Here is a 23,377-nt window from a genome sequence, read left to right as displayed (position 1 = left end):
TCACCATTTGCTCATCCCTGTGGACTTCTGAATCATATGAATAATTTCCGTTGAGGAATGTTCAAGCTCGATGCAAAATTTGGTGCAAATTTGTTGCTCTACTAGCTCACTCATTTTGAATACAATGGCCAGACAGTACACATGCTCACTCAACAGGCCTCTAGTGCCCCCACTGACTAGTACAGTGAAGTCATTATTGTTCACACATTCACATTCCTGTCCACTCTCTTCGTCTGCCAGGTTACATTGGTGTTGCACAAACATGTTGTGATGTTGTGTTCTTGTGATATTGCAATGGCTGAACTTTTTCTGGACAGACCTCTGTACATATACAGAAAGAGATTTATTATATGGAACTAGCTCACATGATTATTGGGGCTGAAAAGAGTTAAGGTCCCAAGATCTACAAGGTGAGATGACAAACTGGAGACTCAGGAGAACAGATTGTATAGTTCTAGTTCCAAAGCTGGCAGGTTGAAACCTGGCAAGAGTCAATGTTTTCATTGGAGTTTCAAGGCAGCAAGAAACCCTAGTTCAGCCAGGAGCACTTCTCTTTTACTAGGAGGAAGGTCAGCCTTTTAGTTCTATCCAGGATTTGACTCCTGGGGAGCCCACCCAGACTAGGGAAGACAATCTGCTTTATTCATATAAAATTTCTAAATTCTTTCTAATGTTTTATTAATCTCCAGTATACTTTATATGTTGGCTTTGCAGATAGTTTTACAAAATTATACAAAGAATGCTATTTGTACAACAGAATCTGCATTGCCTTCATTCACACATATTGAAGTGTGCTACCTGCCTCTTCCCCATTAGTGCCTTTCCTTTGATGCCTTTATCATTTGAAAAAAAAGCACTAGGCTTTGGCCTATCGGCTATGTATATACTGAGTGTGCCACCATACACAAATCCCTGCATCAATTTAAATGAAAATAAACAAAAGTGGAAAAAAAATCCCAGCAAATGCCTTTTAGGCATTATGAAGAATTCTGCGCTAGGCTCCTTGCCTAAAGTCTTTGAGGACTACCCTGATTTATAGTTTTAGGTTATGGGAATATAAGCTAGTATTTATCTTGGTGACAGCTTTAAAATATACCTGCACTTTAAATGATAGAAACTTGTTGGGGAGGTGCATGCACAGAGAGTGATTTCACGGCCTGTTATTTTTTATCTTGGTGAATTCTAGTTACAAAATTCTTAACTCTTTCCTGTGGCTATAGATAATCATTTTTACTAATTGTCACTATCTGTCGGTGGCAGGAAATAAATTGGGCTTCTACAAATGTGTGGTCAGTCATCTGATTGTGATTTGAGATTTAAATAATATTTTTGACACTTCAGGGGATTCTAGGAAGATTTATTCTGGAGTCATTCTGATTATTCAGTCATCCATTCAACAAATGTTCATTGGCCATCAGTGTGAACGGCTGTGTGCAGGAGACCTGAGATATAAAAATGAAGACAATTTGGTTTCTATTTGAAAGAATTTAGTCTGATTGTGGCTGTGTTCAGTCCAGTAAGGGAAGACGTAATACTTTCAAGACTTTAGCCCCCATCAATTGTCTTGCCCTGGAGTTTATTTCTGCAAAGTTGGTGAGCATTGCAAATAAAAAACTGCATCATAGACATCAGATAACCATAGCTACTTAAACAGAGCTCTAAGCTTCCGTTGTGCCTTCTGAATGGAATGCATAATACATACATTGCCACAAATTTATTTTGAGGTTTTAATAACATTTAAATTTTACCTAGCATGTCACGTTGAAAATGATTCGTAATTAATAGCTATTTTTATCACTATTAATATAGAAAAATGAGCAAGTTACCTTTTGGCCCTGAGTACTTATACATTTACCATAGAAAACTTTCTTGAATAACACAACATGTATCCTCAGGTCTGATAGTTCAAGCAATACCCAGATGTGCATTTACTTGGCTTTTGGCCTTTAGGTCATGAATCATAAGGAGGGAAAAAAGAAGATCTCATGCCTGGTAGAGTACACCCAGGAGCACAGACAAGATGCACTGAGCAAAAAGGTTACAGTAGGTACTAGGGCAGAGAAAAAGGACCCTGGGAAATAAAATGTTAGCCACAGAATTTGATTTACAAGTATGAGAACAGAATTCTGGAAATGTTCCCCAAAGGCTTAGAACATAGACAGTAGAACAGAAGCTGTTAAAGGCTTAGCCCAGGAAAACAAGAATAATGTGGTGAAGTTGTTGCTACATATCCTTTTCAGTCACCTATAGATATGAACTATGGCTTTAAGGGCTTGTGGCAACTTGTCCAAGGTTACGTAGCTTGTAGGTTGAAGAGCAATGTAGGTTTGGGTAACTTACCTTGTAGAGAACTGATGTGTGCATTTTCTATAATAAATATTATTTTAATTTCTTCCATGTTAAAGTGTGTCATTACCACATATGATGCATTCTTAAAATTTAATGCCTATGAACACATCATCTTCCCTTGAAAAAGTACCTGGAAATAGGCACTAATATTTGCTAATGTATCCCAGAGCCTAGCATATATGGATTCCAAATTAAGTACGTGTTGAATGAGAGTTAGATAATGAATAATATATTTTTACAACTAAGATTTGGGGGGAACCAAGCAGCAAAATACATATATCAACCCCCTGGGTTTTCCATATTCTTTTATTGGAGTTTCAGTACATGTGAAAAACAAAACATTGCACACTAAATGAAACAAAGCAGGAAGATGCATTTATTGCAAAGCATTTCTACCTGCAAACTGGGAAACTCAAGGTTATGAGAGCAGTGAGTTCCCGATTGCTCACAGGCTCTGGGACTTTTGTGGGCTTGGCTTTTTAGTGGATGACTGATTGCCTAGTGGCCTTCTTTTGTACTTGTGCCAGGGTAGCTGAGTCAGGGGTCTAAAGCAGTCCATACATGCTGTGGATAGACTTGATGTTTGGGGATTGTCTGGTGTCCTCGGCTGATTTCTGAGAAGAGCTGTAAATTTTTGTAAGTTTAGGTTAGGTTACCTTTATGAGTGGATATTGATGGTTTTCATTTTGTCTTTGACGTAAGTGACTCCATTTTAATTTGGTTCTACATAGGCTTTTTAGGATAATCTTGCCCATTCTAAATAGGCTTGTGGTATGTACCTCTGTGTATTCATCTTAGTCAGCAATGAATGGATTGGATGGACTTGGCAGCTTCAGTTATTTCGTTAGTATAAATGCTTAGATGTGATATTCCTGAGAAAACACTGTCATTCATTTCACTCTTTTTGAGCTCAGATTGTTGCACCTTAGTTATGTCCATATGGAGAATGCAGATCACTCTTCATGAACCTGATGAAACCTAAGAAACAGACTCCAAAAATTAGTTTTCTTTAAGCTTAAAATAAGAATCTCATGAAGAGGAATTACTATCATTCCTTTGAGCTCCGTATTTCTTAGGTTCCTATTGTCCGCTTAAGCCACTGAATTTTAAAATCTCTGCTAGCTGAACTCCTCCCTGCCCAGTTCTACTGGGAGACCCAGATTCTCAGACTAGAATTCCTACTTCTTTTCAAAGACTCCACCTTTGGTAAATTTTATTCCTTTCTCTTACATGTTATGCATTTTTATACTGGGTTCATGTAAATCAGGATAAAACTAAATCATTTTAATTTAACTAGAAAAACAGTTTTAGGACTTAAAAGATTAACTTGCATGTATGTGGAAAATGTGCTTTAGTGGAATACCTTACGTGTTAACAAGATGCAAACCACTATTTTTAACTTTTCATTAAATCTTTGTGTTTCCCTTAAGCTACCTTTAAGGCTATATGTTGGAATATTTGTAAGTACAGGTTAAATTCAGCACATTATAACATATTTATTTATTGAGATTGTTTTAAGGCAATGCAATCAAAATAATGATAGTGATGTAAGCATCTGCAAAGTATGTGACATAGCTTAGACGTTAGTACAAAAAATGCACACATTTGCCTTTTCTGCTTTGCATTCTCAAAACACTGTTAATTCCAATTTCTCTATTATGTATTTTTGATTCACTGAAAATGAAAACTCTTACTGAGGCACATTCAGTTAGCTGTGATTTAGGCTATTGATATAATGAGGCTGGGTAAAGAAGAGAAAATAGGAAGAAAATAATTACTGAAATACAGAATTTTGGCAAGATTGATAGTGACTGATGTATACCAGAAAGTGAATGATGAAATTCCCCTGGAATTTCAGTCTCCCCTCTTGTGTTAAGTGAAGAATGGCATCTAGCTCTAAATTAAAATACCAGTTGCAGTGGACACTCATTGTGGATTATTCAGTAATGTTGATGGTTCCACAGTCTGAGGATCTGAGGCTCTTTGCTTTGAATCTGAATTGAAATGAAATACAAGAGTGATGTGCAGATACAGTAAATCCAGGTGCCCTTCCATTAGGGGACACTGTTAACTGATTAAATGTGCTCTTGTGACTGTCCAGCTGTGAGCCAGAGGCATGAGGGATAGTTTAATTTACTTTAAGAAGATAAACTGTAGAATGAATTTGATCATGAGGATGCAGAAAGCTGTAATCGATCTTAAGGTAAAAGGAACAAGAAGTAACTTTTCATTATTTAATGTGGGTAATTATTTAAGTACTCTGACTTATCTAATTCATAATTCTACTTTAATTTTTTCCCCGTGGAACCTGTTATGAACTACTATAGCATTCAAGAATGTGTAGTTTGGAATACAAAATATTATAAGAATTAAGTAATACTTAAAGGAGAAAGAAAAAAATTAATGATTTTTTTAGGCAAATAATAGGCAAGAATGAATCAAAGGCACACATTTGTTTTACTGACATATTTCAGTGGATTAACTTTTAGGCCATTTTTATTTGTCTACCTTAATTAATAATAGCCCAGCTGGGGCCTAAGTGGTTTTAGAATAATGATAGTGATTCAGTACTCACTCTTTAAGGTAGTTAATTTTTCAGAAACATTTTTTACTATTTTAAATATGTATTATCAAATATATCCCTGCTTTAAGAAAATGCAAATAAATAATATATTAATTAATGGCCATATAGAGGCTGAGTGAATAGAACATATAATATAGAAAGGCAAAACCTATTTTTAACGTATTGAATATATTGCATTATAAAAACACCTGTACTTTTACATGACATTCCTCTAACATAGTATGTTAGAAAATATGTAGCGGAGAGGCGTTTTGTAAATACCGGGCAGCAGGACCTGTGCTTACTGAAATGTAGCCACAATCGATCCACGTCTCTCTTTCTCTCTCTGTGTCTTTGCATCTCTCTTGGTCTTTGTTTCTCTGTCTCTCCACATGTATATAAAATACCTTCATAAATATTTGTGAGTAGAGTTAAGAAATTAAAGGATGACAGAAGAAAAATTATTTGCCATCTAGTAAATGATCTCCCATATTTTAGATCTTACCATGTTTTTTTTTTTTTTTCTGCTAACTCCCTAAAATTTATACCAAGACCTGACAGGAATCTCCTTATCAGATAATCTTATCATTACATATTTTTAAAATTTATTTAATTGTTGTTCAAGTACAGTTTTTTGTCTTTTACTCCCATCCCAGACCACCCCTCCAATGCTCTCCACCTCCCTCCCATTTCCACCCTCCTTAGTTTTTGGCCATTTATCCTTTATACTAGTTTCTGTAAACCCTTCCCCTTTTCTCCTGAAATGCCCTCCCCTCTCCCCTCTGGTCCCTGTCAGCCTGTTCTTTATTTCAGTGTCTTTGGTTATATTCTGCTTGCTTGTTTGTTTTGTTGTTTAGCTTCCTGTTAAAGATGAGATCATATGGTATTTGTCTTTCACCACCTGGCTTAATTCACTCCGCATAATGCTTTCCAGTTACATATTGTTAATTTCCTCTTAAGATTTTGTGTAGAAATTGGGCTATGATGCTGAACCATCCTACACAGTGTTTCTAGCACAGTGATTGGGCCCCATTTTCATTGTTAAGTTTTCTTTGGAGATATACTGCTAGAGAATTTGGGTAATAGCAATGATTCTGTTGGGTAATTTTTCCTGATTAGAAATGAAAACTATGACAGTTTCCATGAAAATAATTTGAGGTCTGGCACGGCGTGGCTTCTCATCCATTTGATTTTATGAACTATCTATCACATCACTTTACTATACTCCTTTCTAGATGTTAGTTATAAAGCCACAGGGCAGTCATGGATGGCAGCCTGTAGTTTTACATATGACCCTTCATTTTGTTCTTGAAATATTTAATATTCAAGATGGCGACTGTCTTAGTCTTATTTTACTTTTAATACATTTAAGGATAATACTGACTTAAATATTGACTTTATATAGATTATATAAACTATGAGTTCAATAAGAAAAAAATATTACTCTTTGTCCAAGAAGGGAGTGGAGGGGAAGTTCAAGAAAAACACTGCTCCATGTGAGTTACCATCAGGTGTCTGGTTCCTTTCCTATCAGTGTTTGTCATTCAATCAGGAGTTGTAAGCTTTTCAGTTTGCAGAAATGGACTTGTCAGGGGCAGTCTCTTCTCTTTAAATGTGCAGAAATAGAAGAAATCAGCCGTCCTTTATTTTTCATTATCTCCTGTCCAGAGAGGTTACAGATATGCATGTCCAAATGTTTTAGAACTAAGCATTCAACAGTTCCAACCCCTCTATTAAAGTCTGATGTGACTTCCCTCTTTGCAGATTTGACTTCTGTAATTGAGACAAAATGACACACGCCTGTCCTAATTTCTGCATTAATTTGGTATTGCTCCTGTCCATTGTTGGCTTTGTTAGAGGCCCTTCCCCTTGGCAGCTTGCACTTTAGTTTCCTAGGGAAGCCAATGCTCATTTCTACTCGCAGGGTGTGCTCGGCAGCTGCTTGACCAGATGCTCCACGGCTGGGTACTTTGTCTGATTTGAGTCTAGGGACATGGTCAGGCTGCTTTCAAAATATTTAATTCATCCAGATGCCACAATCTTCCACTTGCTGTCAGTTGTGATGAATTCGTTTCATACTTAATATTTACAGATATGACAATGTACAAATACTTCTTCAGATCCATATATCAAAAAATATATGCTGTTCTCTTTTCTGTTTTCTCCTTTCATATTATAATAAATAATTTATCATCCTAATTATTGTTGTTAATTTTTTAATTTATTAAAATGAGATCTAAATTACTATGTAAACTATAGTGAACAATAATGCCTGTTATACATTTTAGATGAACATAAATTACACTGTATTTCAAAAGTTTTACTGTTATGTATTCTACTATTCATTGAATTCCAGACTCTTTTTAATTGCCCTGTGATTCAAAGTTATTTGGTAATTAATTTTATTTATGATTTTATTATTAATTTCTAACTGATTAGATTAAGGTAAATAATATGTCCAATAAAATTATAGTTTGGGGCCCTGGCTGCTGTAGCTCAGTGGATTGAGCTCAGGCTGTGAACCAAAGGGTTGCCAGTTCAATTCCCAGTCAGGGCACATGCCTGGGTTGCAGGCCAAGTCCCCAGTAGGGGACACATGAGAGGCAACCATGCATTGATATTTCTCTCCCATGCTTTCTCCATCCCTTCCCCTCACTCTAAAAAAAATAAATAAAATCCTTAAAAATATATAGTTTGGGAAGTTTTTTTAAAGATTTTATTTGCAGAAAATTTATGTCAGAAGATTTTTTTGTGGGTGTATGTATACTCTGTGAGAAATGCAATTATTTATGTTAAGTCTATTATTTGTTTTAAGTCCTGTATATCCTTACATTTTTTGGCTTTCACAGTTTTTCCTGTTCTGAAAGAAAATCCTCCACATAATTTTATTTCTAGAGTTCTATCTAGTTTTCCTAATATACATTTACTGTGCCATTTGACTGTTTGGTGCATTCAGATTTATGGTGTACCCTTTATTTCCGCGATGCTGGAATCCTCCTATAGTGTACATCTTTCATCTTTATTGCTTTTAATTTCAGATTGTTTTATGAATTTGTCTCTTTTTATATTTTTTAGCCAGGTGTCTGTTTGCTTATAATTTTATAAATTATGTTTTTGTTTCTAGAAAATTTCTCCTAAAAACAAAAACATATTGCTAGGGTTTGTTCCCTTTGATTCAATTAAAGCATTTCTAACTAAAAAAATTACTAACATTAATAGGAGAATTTATGTGTTTTCTTTTAGTTAAAATATATATGGTTTATTTTTTCTCCTTTTTTTTGATGTTCATTATTTGTTTTATTTTTCCCCATATACTGATTTGATGTTTTCATAAAAAATTATTACCTGCACACTTTTTTAATTCTGTTAAACATTTTTGAGATTTTCAGATAAAAAGCGTATTGTGGGATTAATAATGACAATAATACTATTTTACATATGTCTGCTTCAAAGTATCATCATATATTATTTCATTTACCGTATTTATTTGACCTGCACAAAGCAAGTTCTGTTAGAGGACTAGATCAGATAAAATTTCTGTCCAGTGCCAAGGTGACATCTATGAATTCCTTGAGAGAGGGATGTTGCTCATGCATGAGCTCTCTCTTCTGAGGCAGTACTCGTGCTTATTTTATTGTTGGGCAATTCCAATTATTATAATATTTATTCTTCTATAACAGTCCAGGGCTCCATGGAAATAATTGTCAAGGATTATCCTGGAAATAATTGCTCCTTAATCCAACTTCATATCCAAACCATACTTTCTGAAGATGAAGTCATTTAATTTTCAAAATTTTCGACTTAGACATGTTACAACCATTATGATCTCAAATTGAATTCTTACATAAAACAATTAAAAACACAAAGCCATGAATTGCTATGCACTTTTCCCAATGGTATACTCCTTATTTCTGTTTATTTTTACATTTTTCCTACTATTTTAAAATCAATGTTCACATCAGTATTACAAGCTTCATAACCATGGGAAAAAAATCTCAATACTTGGTTGAGCTACAGTTTTCATAAGACCAAATACAAACAAGAAAAATAATGAATAGTCTTAAAAATCTCCTGAGATGTTTATAACATTAATGCTAGATATTAATCAAGCATTTGATTAATATGTTTGAAAAAGGAGTTTTTGAAAGAACTAGTCTAATTTTAAAAATAATAATAAATATTTTTATATTTCTTTTAAAATTAAAAATGAGTTCAAGTATGTAATTTATGGCACAGCCCTAGCAAGTATGCATATAAAAGCTATTAATGATAGAGGTGGAGGTATTTTGTATATTTTTTGACCCTGAAATATCTTGAAACATACCTATAGGATATATAATTAACCATGAATGTTAAAATAGCTGTGAACTATAACAAAATTACAAAATATTTGGAGGAATGTACTTCTTTAACAATGTAAGCACATTTTTCTTTGTCTATGAGCAACTCATTTTTTTGGTTCTGAAATAAATTAACTAAAGCTTAGTGAGTCTGATCAGCCCTTATTTTCAAGGGAATTGTAGTTGAATTTCACTTTTAATTAGAATTGAATATTGTGGATTTCTTAGCTCTGGTAAGCAAGATCCAGCAATAAAGTATGTACTTAATTTGTATTAAGTTTCTAAAATTTAGTGCAGAGAGTGAGCAATATATCTGGTTAATATTTAAACATTTCACAATGTTCTGATGTAGAAATTTCCATTTATAAAAGCTGCCATTCTAAAACAAATTACTTTCACTTTCAAATAAATGTGTTATCACAACATGAGAAAAACTTATTCAATTAAACAAGAAAACAAAGTAATTATTTACTCCCCTTTGATGTGCACAACAGCTTATGAAAGTTGTAGGAATGCCTAGGACAAGTAGATATGTTTGCTTAAAGTCATTTTTTCTTAAACATCCTTTCTTTAAGAAAGTATGGGTATAGTTGTATGGGATAAACATTTCTAGACAGGAAACCATTTTTTTATGAGAGAAAAGAGGCTTATCTTCCATTGTGATGAACCCATGTTGAAGGAAACCATGAAACATCAGTTGTGCTCATGTTTTCTCCCTTTCAGTTTTTCATATGTGTTTCTATTGTGTGTTTGCGCGTTGGTACACTATTGTGTTCATCATGTTGAAGCTAGTTGAGACTGTGCATCCAATCTATCTTTTCTCTTCACCTCTGCTCATTCAAGCATTAAACTGGATGTGTTCTCTGCCCAGCATCTTGTCTTGATCCAGTGGTAGAAAGGAGAGAAAAGAATAAGAGAAGTTTGCCGTGTGTGGCTCAGCCACCTGGGATACAGTTCACTGAACAAATACTTTGAATTATATTCCTAGATATCTATAATGAAAAATGTAGCAGTTGATTTAACAGTTAATATAGTGTTCAGAAGGTAACGCAGAGTCAGAATAGACCTTTGCTACCTTATCTATTTAAAAAGTATCTAAAAATACTGAATAAAAATGTACATGTAGATACTCTTTTTCTTCAACAAAAGGGAATACTGACTTTCAAGAAAATCAAAAGCCTTTCTGGACCAGGGAAGTGGAAACTCTGACTGTGACATCTGACGTGTTTATACTGAAAAAAGACTGTGTCGAATTCTACCAGGCAGAAATTCCTCAATGACCTGTAAACCACATGGGAACAAGATACATGCACTGTGACTCTTGTTTGGCAACTATAAATCTTTCTAATTAGTGACATTAGGAAGGATAATATGGAAGTCATTTTTATTCTGATTGAATTCTCTGCCAGATGTTTGTATTAGTTCCCTAGAAAATGAGCCTCAAAATGATTTATGTCCATGTTGATATGTGTAATCCTTAAGCACACTCAGGATTGGGAACATCCCATACTTATTTATTCATCATGTCTGGTTACTTATCCTATGCCTGTCTAAAACCTCAGGCTTTATATCAGTGAACAAATTAATTTCAGGAGGGGTTGAGAAATTATGTCAGTGAAGTAGATTGATTTATTCAACAAAGAAAAACTCTATAATACAATAACAAAAATATTGTTTCCATGATTGGTAAGAAACTTAATAATCATTTTAATTTTAAAAGATGTGAAGCTAGTATTTACATAATTAAATTATGAAAAAATAAAAACCCTGATACATTTTGAGAAAAAAATTATGAGTTGGTGGATTTTAGATTTTTTAAATTTTATTTAGTTATTTTTCAAGTACAGTTTTTTTGTCTATTTCTCCCATCCCAGCCTCCCCAGCCTGTCTCCCCCCTCCTTCCCATTCCCCCCCCCCCAGTCCTCATCCCTGTGTCTTTCATACTTGTTCCTCAAAATCCCTCCCCATTTTTTCCCTTAAATTCCTTCCCCTCTCCCCTCTGGTCACTGCCCACTTGTTCTCTATTTCAGTGTCTTTGTTTTCATTCTGTTTGCTTGTTTGTTTTGTTGTTTAGCTTCCTGTTAAAGGTGAGATCATATGGTATTTGTCTTTCACCACCTGGCCTATTGCACTCAGCATAATGCTTTCCAGTTCCATCCATGTTGTTGCAAAGGGTAGTAGCTCCTTCTTTCTCTCTGCTGCATAGAATTCCCGTCAGTAAATGAATGGATCAAAAAATTGTGGTACATATACCCAATGGAATTCTATGCAATAGAATTTAAAAAAAAAATTGTGATTCCTCCAATCTAACAAAAGTGAATGGAGCCTGGTAGTATGTGAACAACAGTGGAAGAATACCTTAGGTTATATGAATATTTACTTTTGGAAATAATTCCATGAAATTTCATCATTTTATGTCAATAAACCTTTTTTTCAGGATAACTAGTTTGTTTTGTTTTTATTTCTTAATACCACTCTCTACCCCAGATAATCTTTTTTATTTACACTCCCTCAATCGTTATCTTTTTGTCTTCCTTCTCTTCTTTCTCATCATCACCACAGAAAAGTAAGACAAAACACCTCACACATGATGTAGCATTTTCTCTCCTCAAAACCCTTCAGACATATTAACTACTTTGAATCTGCTGGGCACTTTGTGTGACTAGCAGGGCAAATGTCCTCTCTTTTGATGGATGACAAAATTGAACTGCGTAGCTTTTCAGTGGTATGCCCAGCATCCCTTGGCTAATGGCTGGTCCCGTTCAAGACCTCTTACTCTTAGTCCATGTTGGTTGCAAGCCAAGTGACATAAAAATAATTGGATCAATTTAGATGTATTTCTAACAGCTTTAAACATCACATAACACTTGCAAGTGGTACAAACTTTGAAGTTTTTCTAAGGTGAAATTTTAAAGGTTATTCCACATATGCTTTCTTATGTTAATATCTATTCAATTTTCTCTCATATATTCCCTTCATATGCCCCATCTTGGAGAAGAGTTATAAATAGCAATTTCAGTTAAAATACAAAAATCCCAAAACTTGGCTTTATTTTTAATGTTTATATGAAGATTCATAATGATATAAAAATTCAAAAACATTGAACATGAAACATGCATCTAGTCAGCAAGGATTTTTTTCTACTTATGTGTAAAAAAATTGGGAGCTCTGTTTAGTATTTCTGATACAGAAGCAATTTTGTAGGCAATAGAAATAAAATATTAAATAATAATTCTTATCAACACAGATAAAAATCAGAAATGGCAATAAACTGAAACAATACCTAATTTTGGAGATACCTTTAGAGACATTTTGTTCTATTTTTTATTATCCATGGGTTTCTCCCCATTCATTATAGCTTTAGTTAAATATGCTTTTAGTTAAAAATACTGGTGACACATTTAAAAATTTTAAATAGTGAATTTTCTGAGACTAAATGATGTGAAGAACTCCATGCTTTTTCTCTGATCTTGTTTATTCGACTAGAAAATGACATAATCCCAGAGATTCATGCATGTGGTTATGTGACGCTCCCTTCCCTCTCTCCACTGCCTGTCTCTTCCTTTCCCATGTGCTCATATATAAGCACAAAGATAATGAGTTTTAAATCAGAAGCTTATGTCTTTTTGACTTAATTTGTAAATATTGATGGTCCTCATATTGTGTTCTGTTCTTTATGAACACTATTTGTTTGGTTTTAAAGCAACAGGATATCTATAAATGAAAGAGAAATGTAAGCAATTGGTAATATTATCTATATATTTACTAATAAAAAGCATATACCCCCTCAATATTGCCTGTAAGTAATTAAATCATGTTCGAGAAGTTGTTAAAGACAAATATTTGTTAATATTTTCAATGCATGAGCTAACTTGGCAGAGGTAATGAACTCAGACCACTGTGTTTTTTATCCAAATTTTTCTGAAAATGGAAGGGTTTAGGTTCCTCCTTTTTGGTCCCCACTCTCTCATTGTGTTCTCAGCCTACAGCCTAGGACAGTGGATCCATATTACATAGATGGAGCCACCATGGGTAGGAAAGATAGGAGCAGAGAAATCAAATAAAGTTTTTTCTCCATGTTTTGAAGGTATAGTGGGAAAAAATAGCATCAAATTTTTAAAGATTTATTTTTTTTACTGTTGTTCAAGTACAGTTGTCTCCATTTCCCCCACTAACTCCCACAACCCACCCCTCCCAAGATTAGGCTCCTTCCATCCACAAAACATTATAAGGGTTGTTCAATCATGTGAATTTACAAAAGGAAATCTGAAAACTCACATTAACTTTATATTATTTAGAAACAATATTATTTAATGGGAGAAGCACAAAAAATTAGACTGTGAGGACATATTTATCTAGGTAAAATCTGCTATTACTTAACTATGTGGTCTCTGTCTAGTAATCCTTATGTCATAATCGCTTCATTTGTGAAAGCAGAAGAATTCAACCAGTCACAATGAGACATTAGTTTAAAGTGGAATAAAATATACATTGATATTGAAGATACCTTATAAAATAAGAGATTTTCTGTCCTTCCCTCCATTCTCCCTCCCTCCCTTCTTTCCTCAGCCCTTCCCCTTTCTTCTTTATGAATCCTAGTAATAAAAGTTGAGAGTACTTTTTAGAATTATGGCAATAGGCTTAACTTTCTGAGTAAGTTTGATCTTTACAAAAGCAGGAGGTCATTGCTTCTTAATAATCTCACTAGAATTATTTAAATAACTTTGGATACATCAAGTAAAGCAATTTGAAATCCAAGTGAAGATGCTCAGTGAAATCAAAAAGAATGCCGTGATTGTGCTTTGTGTATGCTGTCTGATTACAGTGAATATTCCTTGAAGAAGTAGTCTTTTTTCTCACTAACAAAGAAAGATGAGTTTATGAAAGAAACAGAGCAAACCAAACCAGAATCTATAGAACTCTGTAATGGCACCTAAGAAAGTAATGCATAATAAAAGGGTCAAGCAACACAAGTATCAATAGGGAAAACACGTCCAAAAAGAAAGAATATAAAATCTGAGCTCTCAGGACAACATATCTGCTTAACAAATGATCACATATTATGCCTGATATTTTCATTTCCACATACAACACAGCTATTTAAGTAAATGAGAATGTGCCATGAAATGTTAAATTTATATTTTAGAGTTTGTTTTTATTTTTCTCTTACTATAACCATGAATCTTTAATCTAAAATGTACACATTCTGTTGTTTTAACCCCTTCACAGTCCTTAGTAAAAATCCATGTCTTTTTTGGCAATCTAAATAAACAGGCATACAATTCACTCAATATTGATTTCACTGTCTTCTCAGGAGGCAGATCACAGCAAAAAAAATTTTTGATGTTTTTTTATAAATTCACCCTGTCACCGGTTTCTTTTTCTTTGTAAACGATGGCTGTATAATTGAAAGCAAAGGTGCGCTTCAGTGGAAGGGTTGCCAGACTTGAATTCTGAAAGCTCTGGTTCAATCCCTGGCATTATCATTTATTAACTTTGACCCTGGATAAAGCTCTTAACCTTCCTGAATCATGACTTCTATATGATGGGAATTTAAATGACATATCAAATGCTCTGAATAAAAATCAACAAGTGACTTCTGAGGCGCTATTTCTCTCTTAGGAGATGTACAATTAATACTCAATGATTTGACTTAAAGATGACTCAAGATCTACATTCTAATCCAAATTATTTTTCTGACCCTGCACACTAAGTTTGGCAGATATGTACTTTATGTAGAAGTGTTAGTTTCCTGGGGCTGCCATAACAAAATACCATACCCTGGGTGGCTTAAACAGAAATTTATTTTCTCAGGTTCTGGAACCTGAAAATTTAAGATCAAGCTGTCGTCAGGTTTGATTCCTCCTGAGGCTTTTATTTTTTGCTTGCTGACTGCTACCTTCTTGCTGCATCCTCACATGCTTCTTTTTCTGTGTGCACATATCTCTACTATGTCTCCCTCTTCTTATAAGAACACCACTCATACTGGATTAAAGCCCACCCATAGGACCTCACTTAATCTTGGTTACAGTTTTAAAGGCCCTATTCACATTCTGACCTGTGTTGGGTATTATGACTTAAACTTACATACTTTAGGTGGACAAAATTCAGCCCATAACAATAAACCTTAATTTTATCTGTTAAACTAAGGTCTCATGTTATATTTGCTCTTTCTTGCTTTTCAAATAAAGATTCAAGAAGCACTTCTAGCTATGGAGACCAGAGATATGATTCTGGTATTGAACTAATAATGTTTTGGAGAAGCTAAATGACGAAGGAAAACACAAGCTTTCTACTTTGATTCTTGATTGCAGATGGTTAAATCAAGGATCCCATGCATTAATAACCAGTGAAAATAAATTAAAAACAAAAACAAAACCCTCAGGTAGGCAGGGCTGACATTCAATGGGTTCAAATGGGTGAGCTGAAAACTTTAGGAGCATTGGTGAATGTTTTAAAACCTCACTGTGGAATTTAATGGATATTTCCTTGCTGGATTCTGTGAAGAACTAGATTGTCTAAATGACAGTAATAGCACCTTCTTTCTGGAATAAAAAAGATGTTTTCATTGGAAAGTAAGAATAAAAATCAATGAGATGGTTTAAGTTGTAGGAAATGGAGCAGAGCCCTTTCTCTTTTACTCTCCCTGGCTATGATGTTATTTTTAATGTCCTCCCCCCCCCCCGAATATATGAACACCATGCTGATTTCCCAAGGCATTGGGAATGTAAACCTACGTTGGACCATTTTCAGGTCCTGGAGTACTACTGCTGAGTAATTTCCAGGGGGCTTTGCCTTTTGTAAAATCTGTTTGATTGCTTATCCTATCCATGAATTCTAGTACCATTTATTTCAGAAGTGATTTGGCAAATGTTAGGACCTAGCTTCATGTACTATCCACAAGGAGAGGTGTATTAATATGGTTCACATTAAGAAATACGGGATTAGCCACCTTGAAGTTGGCAAAGATATTTTATCTCCAAACTCTATCAACAAAATGAATTCACATGTTCAAATCCCAGTGGGCCAGATCCCACCACACTGTACTCTTATGTAAAGCATAAAACAAGATAAAGGAAATCAAAATCCATGTTTTAACTACATATATTAGAGAAGTATAAGGAGACAACATAACACATTTAGTTGTATGTTATTTGTTTTTCATTTTGGAGACAAGATGGCTTAAGACTTACGTTCACACTCTAACAAATATACACATGTGATACCATGTGAAAATGTATAGAGTAAGTTTATTAGCCAGTGGATATGAACTATAGAGCAAAATAACATTCTTATAATATACTCGTACTCATATACTCATTCATTCATTCGTTCATTCACTGAATAATGGAATAAGTTTTCAGTACTGTCACTATCTGAGGCATTGGGTATATAAAATGAAGCTGAAAAGTTTCTGTCTTCAAGCAGGTCATAATCTAGTGCCAAAGTTACCCACCATTTTTTTTAAATTCCTGGGGATAAAAAATAAAATCTCACTTTGGGGACCGGTGCTGCCATAAATGCTGCACACGATGACTTCTTTGTTGGTGCAGCCAAGAAACAACTAGAGGGAATCTGACTGACTGTGTCAAAGCAGAAAAGTGTCCGAGGATGAGTCAGGGCCATTTCTGTTACTAGTCTAGCAGCTATCGTAGCCACCTTGGGCACATTGAGATTTTATCACTCATGAAAACTTGGGCAAGAATTATGTTGGCTCTCAGGTCTTAGTGGTTCTCTGAGGTAAATAAAAGGGTGGGAGGCCTTGTATAGGAGGTTGGTTTAGTGATTCCTATTTTTATGGAAACATAAGATGATTTTTTTTCTTTTGAGGAAGAGGAATCTTTGGCTTCGTGGTATAAGTAAGCATCATGATGGATGTTTTGAATGAACTTGCTCAGTAGCTATACACAATATTTACCTTTTCTCATGGAAGTAAAGTACTGGTTGAAGTACTTATTCAAGTAGAAATTTTCTCAATATAAGCAAAATGTTGATGGCTGCATTAAAATACTATTTATTTAACCCTACATGATTTATTGCAATTGTCATAAAACCTGTTTATACCCTAAAACCTGTTTATTGCAACAGGTTTTAGGGTATAAGCAGTGCTAAAGAATTTTGAAAGATGAAATTAGTATTTTAATATACTCAATAAGAAAGGAATAATTTAAATACTCAAAAGAGTTTTAATATATAGAATCTAATTATTTAAATTATCCTCATTTTGTTCCTAACAAAAGTATAATGCAAAATTAAAATAGTTATACTTGTGAGAAACCATATCATAAAAGTATGTGAAAGATTTTTCTTAATCATAGAAATTGTGTTATTTTTGAAAAATATACTCCTGACCAATAGTTTAAAAGTGAATCTCACTTATGGACATGGCAACATGTGGCAATTGTTGGGGAGAGGGAGACATAAGGGGGCTAAAATGTGATGGAGATTAAATTTAAAAAGTAAATTTCATATTTAAAAGTATAATTAGTATGTTCATAAACATTTTTGTTTATATTTTTTAGTTCATACCTTTTTTTTTTAAAGATTTTATTTGTTTATTTTTAGAAAGAGGGGAAGGAGGGAGAAAGAGAGAGAGAGACATCAATGTGTGGTTGCTTCTCATATGCCCCTACTGGAGACCTGGCTCACAACCCAGGCATGTGCCCCGGCTGGGAATCAAATGGGCAACCCTTTGGTTTGCAGCCCATGCTCAATCCACTGAGCTATACAAGCCAGGGCTATAAATATTTTTAAAATCATGTAATTATATTGCATTTTTCCCTTTAAAACAGAAAGGATCTCTAAGAATAATGCTGTTTGATTCTTGCATATTATGGAGGGTAAAACCAATGCCTGGAAAGATCCTATGAGTTGTCACACTGCTGTTTTTGTGTTGCAGTGGGTAGCAAATCCAGCACCATCTCCCAGTCTGAGAAAAGGCAGGAAAACTTCAGCCCATCAGAATGAAAGGAGCACAGCTGGACATGGAGTCTATGTGTGGCATTTCCTCTCTTGTCCACTCTGATATCTGTTTTCTCTGAATTCCTTTTTCATCTGCTAGTTTGCAGATGTCAGGGAATTGTTTCTGAACAGAGAGCCTCCTTGCTCATATGATGCTTTGTGTGAATTAGGAAACGGACCCCCTCTAGGGGGGTACAGCCTTGCTGTACACACAAGCCAGTGACCAAGGCCTTCCTCTCCATGACCCTACTACCCTTGGGCCCAGCACGACCTGCCTGATTAATTTGTGTGTCTCCATTCTAATTTCTGACTTGTCCTACTGTTGTCAAATGTTGCCTTAGTTTACAATGTGGTAAGCATAACCAAGAACCCCAAACCTCTTATGTATATAGTATATTTGAGTGAGAGAAGCAAAAGATAGCTGAAATTTGATGTCAGGAAATTTTGGCTTTACATTTGCCCTCTTTTTTATGAATTAGACATGTCCTACCATATCACTGTCATCCTAAGAATCAAGCTGTGAGAGGTGATCAGCAGGGCTAACAACTTTCACACATGCACCCATGGACAGTCTGCCACCAGCCAAAGTAAATGGCCCAATTGATTGTTAGCTTCGTCTATGTTTTTCATTGGTTTGAATTTGAATGCATTTTTAAAAATAGAACCCCACCAGAATACTGGATCATTTGAACATTTTAGGAAAGCCCAACCCCACCATGTTCAAAATGCAATGCTAACAACCCAGAGGGACAGTTTTTATTTGATTTAATATGAATAGTTTCTTCCTTTGCCAACTTCATTGGAAATCTAGCAGCAAACAATTTCTGAAATATGGTCATTGAATTAAACTACTTTTTTAAGAGATCTATAATGGCCAGTAGGGAAGGCACCAGGAACCAGATTTGACAACATTGAAGAGGTGTAGACCTCAAGTACAACCACTGCAGGCAGTGAATAGAAAGAGAAAATGAAATCACATATTAGGCTGTATCTTCAGGGCTGCAGGAGGGTGATCAACTCTGCCTAAAGATAGTACACTACTAAACTACATTGCTTCATTATAGGCTATCAGGTTAAAAAAATCATGGTGTATATTGATAATAAAAGGGACCAAATATAGTACTAGATAAAATCAGAAGAGACAAAACATACAACTCCAGCATTTTATTTCAAACTAAATTAAATTTAAACCACTAGGTTCCATAAACATTAAACAGTCAACATAGTTAACATGCTGACTTTTTGGAAGACATATTGAAGATAATTTAACTATCTTACTAGAACAAGGTTGGCAAGTTTATTTAAATTAAAGAGGTAGATCACCACGTCCCTGTCTTGTGTCCACGGTAGACATTTCTCAAAGAACCATTCTCCACTTTCCCCTGACCTTTAACCTGGCCTCACATCCTTCTCCTGGAAGCCACTCACTACCTTCTAATTGGGCTTAGTATTTGAACCTCCCATCTTCAATGAGAACTGTTGGTCATTCTCCTGGTCAACTAACCTCCCTGAGAGCAGGGACCATGCCATACTTAACATTATGTCCTAAAGCCAGCATATCACCTGCACAAAGTAACACTCAATATAGAGTTGGAAATAGAAAAGTAGTCCAAAAATCATTAAAAAATAGTTTTTCATAAGCAGGTAATTCTCAAAACAAAATATTCAAGTGACCAAAATCACAAGCAAAAATAAATTTAGCATGCAATTTCCAAAGATTTTGAACAAATAATTTTAGCTCTATTGGCAATTTTTTTTTTAAACTAATACCCAGTGTTGGTGATCTGAAGGGGAACAAGTGCTTACATATATGGCGGGCAAGAATCTAACATAGATTTTCTGGAGGAAATTTAGTTTATCAAAACTCATAAAAATGGAAATATTGTGATTAGAAATTTTACCTATGGAAATTTATTTCATTAAAATAGATATTTGTGCAATGATTTAGCTTTAAGAAAGTTTGCTGCAGTACAATATTAAAAAACAAAACAGTTGGTATTACCTACAGTCAGGTATTGGTTAAATAACATTTGATGGACTCTGTTTACAATATTATTTATATATGTCTACTATGCAGCTATTAAAGTTATATAAAAGTGTACACATCAACATGGAAAAATGGTTAGTTATATAATGTTATATGTAAAAATAGTTTGCAAAATAGCATTTATGATATGTGCTTTTATTTTGCAAGTGTTTAAGTGTATGAACATAAGCCCTAAGAAGAGGGTCTAGAAGTTCTAATACGCTAACATTTTCCCCTGTATCTTTTTCTTCTCCAATTATCATGAGTTACTTCAGTAATTTAAAAAAAGTAAAATTAATTATTTTTTAAAATGTATTCTCCTATATTGAGCAGAACATTCAAAATCAATCTTTTGATCATTATTTTCAGAATAGTAAATTCAGCATTTAGACATTAGAGCCGTGTTTAGACTTCAGTGTGAGCACTACAGAGCCATTCTTATCTGGTCCTGTGTTCCCATATTCTTTGTTTTCTTCTCTCATTCTTCCTCTCTGCCAAAATTCTTCCTGTGATGGGAGAAAAATGACAGAAGTCAAATGAGAGTAATTTGTCATAGAAGGCATGTAAAAGACAATTACATTTTGCTTAGGTTCTCAGTGTTCACTTTATTTATTTTTTCTTATTACAAAAATAATACGGTCCTGGCAAGATGACTCAGTTGGATCAAGCACCCTCCTGTACACCACAAGCTCATCAGAGCACAGACCTAGGTTGCAAGTTTGATCGCTTGTTGAGGAATGTGTGGGAGTAAACCAACACATGTTCCCCTCATCTCTCTTTCTCTCTCTCTCTCTCTCATCTGTCTCCCCCCTCTCGAATCAATAAATACATCTCTCTCTTCCCCCTCAAATCAATAAATATATCCTTGAGGGAGGATTTAAAACTACTTGTTTATTACACCAAAAATTGGAAAGTACAAAACATTTAAAGGAGTTGGAAAAAAAGCCATAATGTGGCACACTTACATCACATACCAGTTATTATTTTTCTATACATCTATACATCATTTTCTTTGTGTAGTTACAATCAGGTTGTAAATACAAGTGCATCCTAAGTTTCTCTAAGATGAATAAGATCTTTGCTCTCCAAAATTAATTTAACAGGTTAAAACAAACAGAACATGGGATGTTTTCAAGTTCACCTGTCCCATCATAGATACTTATTGCATATTTATTAAGAAACAGAGAGGAATCTTTACATTAAATATGCCTCAGATAAAGTAATCAAAGGATATTCTCAAAATGTTCAAAGACAGAGACAGAGTAGGGGCTAACCATTCAGAAGGACACCTCTCCTCTTGGGTGTATCCCCCTCAGTTGCTGTATCTGGAGGATGTAGGTGGGACATCCTAAGCAGAGACCAGAATGACTAGGCGGGGGCCTTCAGGACATCCAGAACAGTGACTGTTGGCCAAACAATATGAAAGGATGTTAACATTTTAACAACTGACATGACAGACTAAGCCCTGGAAGAAATACACCAAAATATTTCCTCAGTTTCTGCTCCAGGGGAGGCCATGATGCAGTGGTCGCAGCAACTCCCCTTTTACAACAGAACCTTGTTTGTGGTTGGTACCTGCTAGTCTCGTGAAATTGGAGACTCCAGGTCCACTTAGCTGATTAAAAAGGAGAGAGGGAGAAATTCCATGTTCAGATAAGTAAAATCAAATATAGTCCTATAGGAACACTGCTTAAATATTGTTGAGGTAGAGAATAAAGGGAAGAGGCCAGTAGAATAACTCCCTGGCTGGGTTTGAGAATTGGGAACTCTAAAGTGTCTGTTCATTTTAGAAGGAAAATAAAACCCAGAAAAGGGAGTCAGTCATATTCACGAAAGGGCAGTGAATGACCTGCTAATGCACATGGTAACATTTTTAATACTTTATTTTACTCTTTTAGCTTTCCTTGTTGGAAAAGGCTGGATTTGGAGGTGTGCTTCTATATATTGATCCTTGTGACTTACCAAAGACTGCAGATCTTAGCTACGACACATTCATGGTGTCATTGAATCCAGGAGGAGACCCTTCTACGCCTGGTTACCCAAGTGTCGGTAAGTTCATTGATAATATTCATTATCCTTGGAAGCATTGCAAGGTTGCAATGTATAAGTACATGCTACCTAAACTAAACTCAAGTGTAAAAACAATCCTACCAATCTGTGTTTTAAAAAGTGAATATTTATCTTCTCAAATTACAGGTCACTCATTTGTTGGAATAAATATTTTTAAAAGTCTATAATAAATTTTCTGTTTTAAATAAATTACAGTATCATGAACAAAAAACTATTTTATATATTACTGATAGATGACAGGCACTCCATGTAGGTCAAAAAACATGTACAGAGACCTAGAAGCATGAACTATCTTCTGCTTTGGGGTAGCTGTGATAACTCTAAGTCCAGGATCTGGGGATACATTCAGTGAAGTTAGATGAATAACATTATGAGAAATGATGCTGGAAATGAGTGGACTCAATATGATCAAATTGTGTGGCTCCCTATGAGATGGAACCCCTTGGGCTTGGCCAGTCTCTGGCAGCACAGTGATGCCGATTTTTGCACCAGATGTCTTTCTCTCTCCCTTTATTCATAATAGTGGGGGTCATGTGGCAGACCGAAGACAGCTGTGATTTTGGCAAGTGCTCCCCGCACCATTGAATTTCTGTCTAATGTGTCATTGACAAATATTACATTTATACAGACTTGGCTAGCAAAATGCTCTTTGGACCTTATTCCAGGGTGATACTAACACATTAACCATGATATTTCAGTCAGTAATTAAACTTACAAAGATTCATGCCATTATGTATGTGTTCTGCCAATATTTTTCCTGTTCTCTACAAAATATCACAAAAACTTTAATAATTATCTTGCTCAAGTCCAGCTGCTCTGACTTTACCAATCAATCAATAACTTCCTCCAAAAAATAAGTAAATTGAGTTATGAGTTATAATTTGTGATTTCTTTTGAGGGGGAGTGTACTGACTACTGCTTTGTTTTCTGAAATATCCCTTTAACCCATGTAAGAAATTATTACCTGAGACCTCATTGATCTGTACTTTGTATAATTTATTGTCTCACTATTACACTTTTGAAATTAAAATTAGAAAGTGATCATCTGTAATATTCGAGCAACATCAG

General features: G+C 34.8%; 1 protein-coding gene across 5 annotated transcripts in view; it reads left to right on the top strand.

The window, feature by feature from the left end:
- NAALADL2 (N-acetylated alpha-linked acidic dipeptidase like 2) overlaps positions 1 to 23,377 on the top strand; it is a 1,140,409-nt gene that overhangs the window by 677,945 nt on the left and 439,087 nt on the right. For all 5 annotated transcript variants that reach the window (XM_053657983.1, XM_053657979.1, XM_053657982.1 and 2 more), the window contains one exon: positions 22,138 to 22,288. In XM_053657983.1, coding sequence (XP_053513958.1) covers positions 22,138 to 22,288 — 151 coding nt within the window. The remainder of the gene's footprint in view (positions 1 to 22,137; positions 22,289 to 23,377) is intronic.

The sequence above is a fragment of the Artibeus jamaicensis genome, unplaced genomic scaffold, assembly GCF_021234435.1.
Source record: "Artibeus jamaicensis isolate MK-2021 breed Jamaican fruit bat unplaced genomic scaffold, CSHL_Jam_final scaffold_474, whole genome shotgun sequence".
Lineage (NCBI taxonomy): Eukaryota > Metazoa > Chordata > Mammalia > Chiroptera > Phyllostomidae > Artibeus > Artibeus jamaicensis.
The sequence above is the reverse complement of the archived record's forward strand: the minus strand, read 5'-3'. Positions and strand labels throughout refer to the sequence as shown.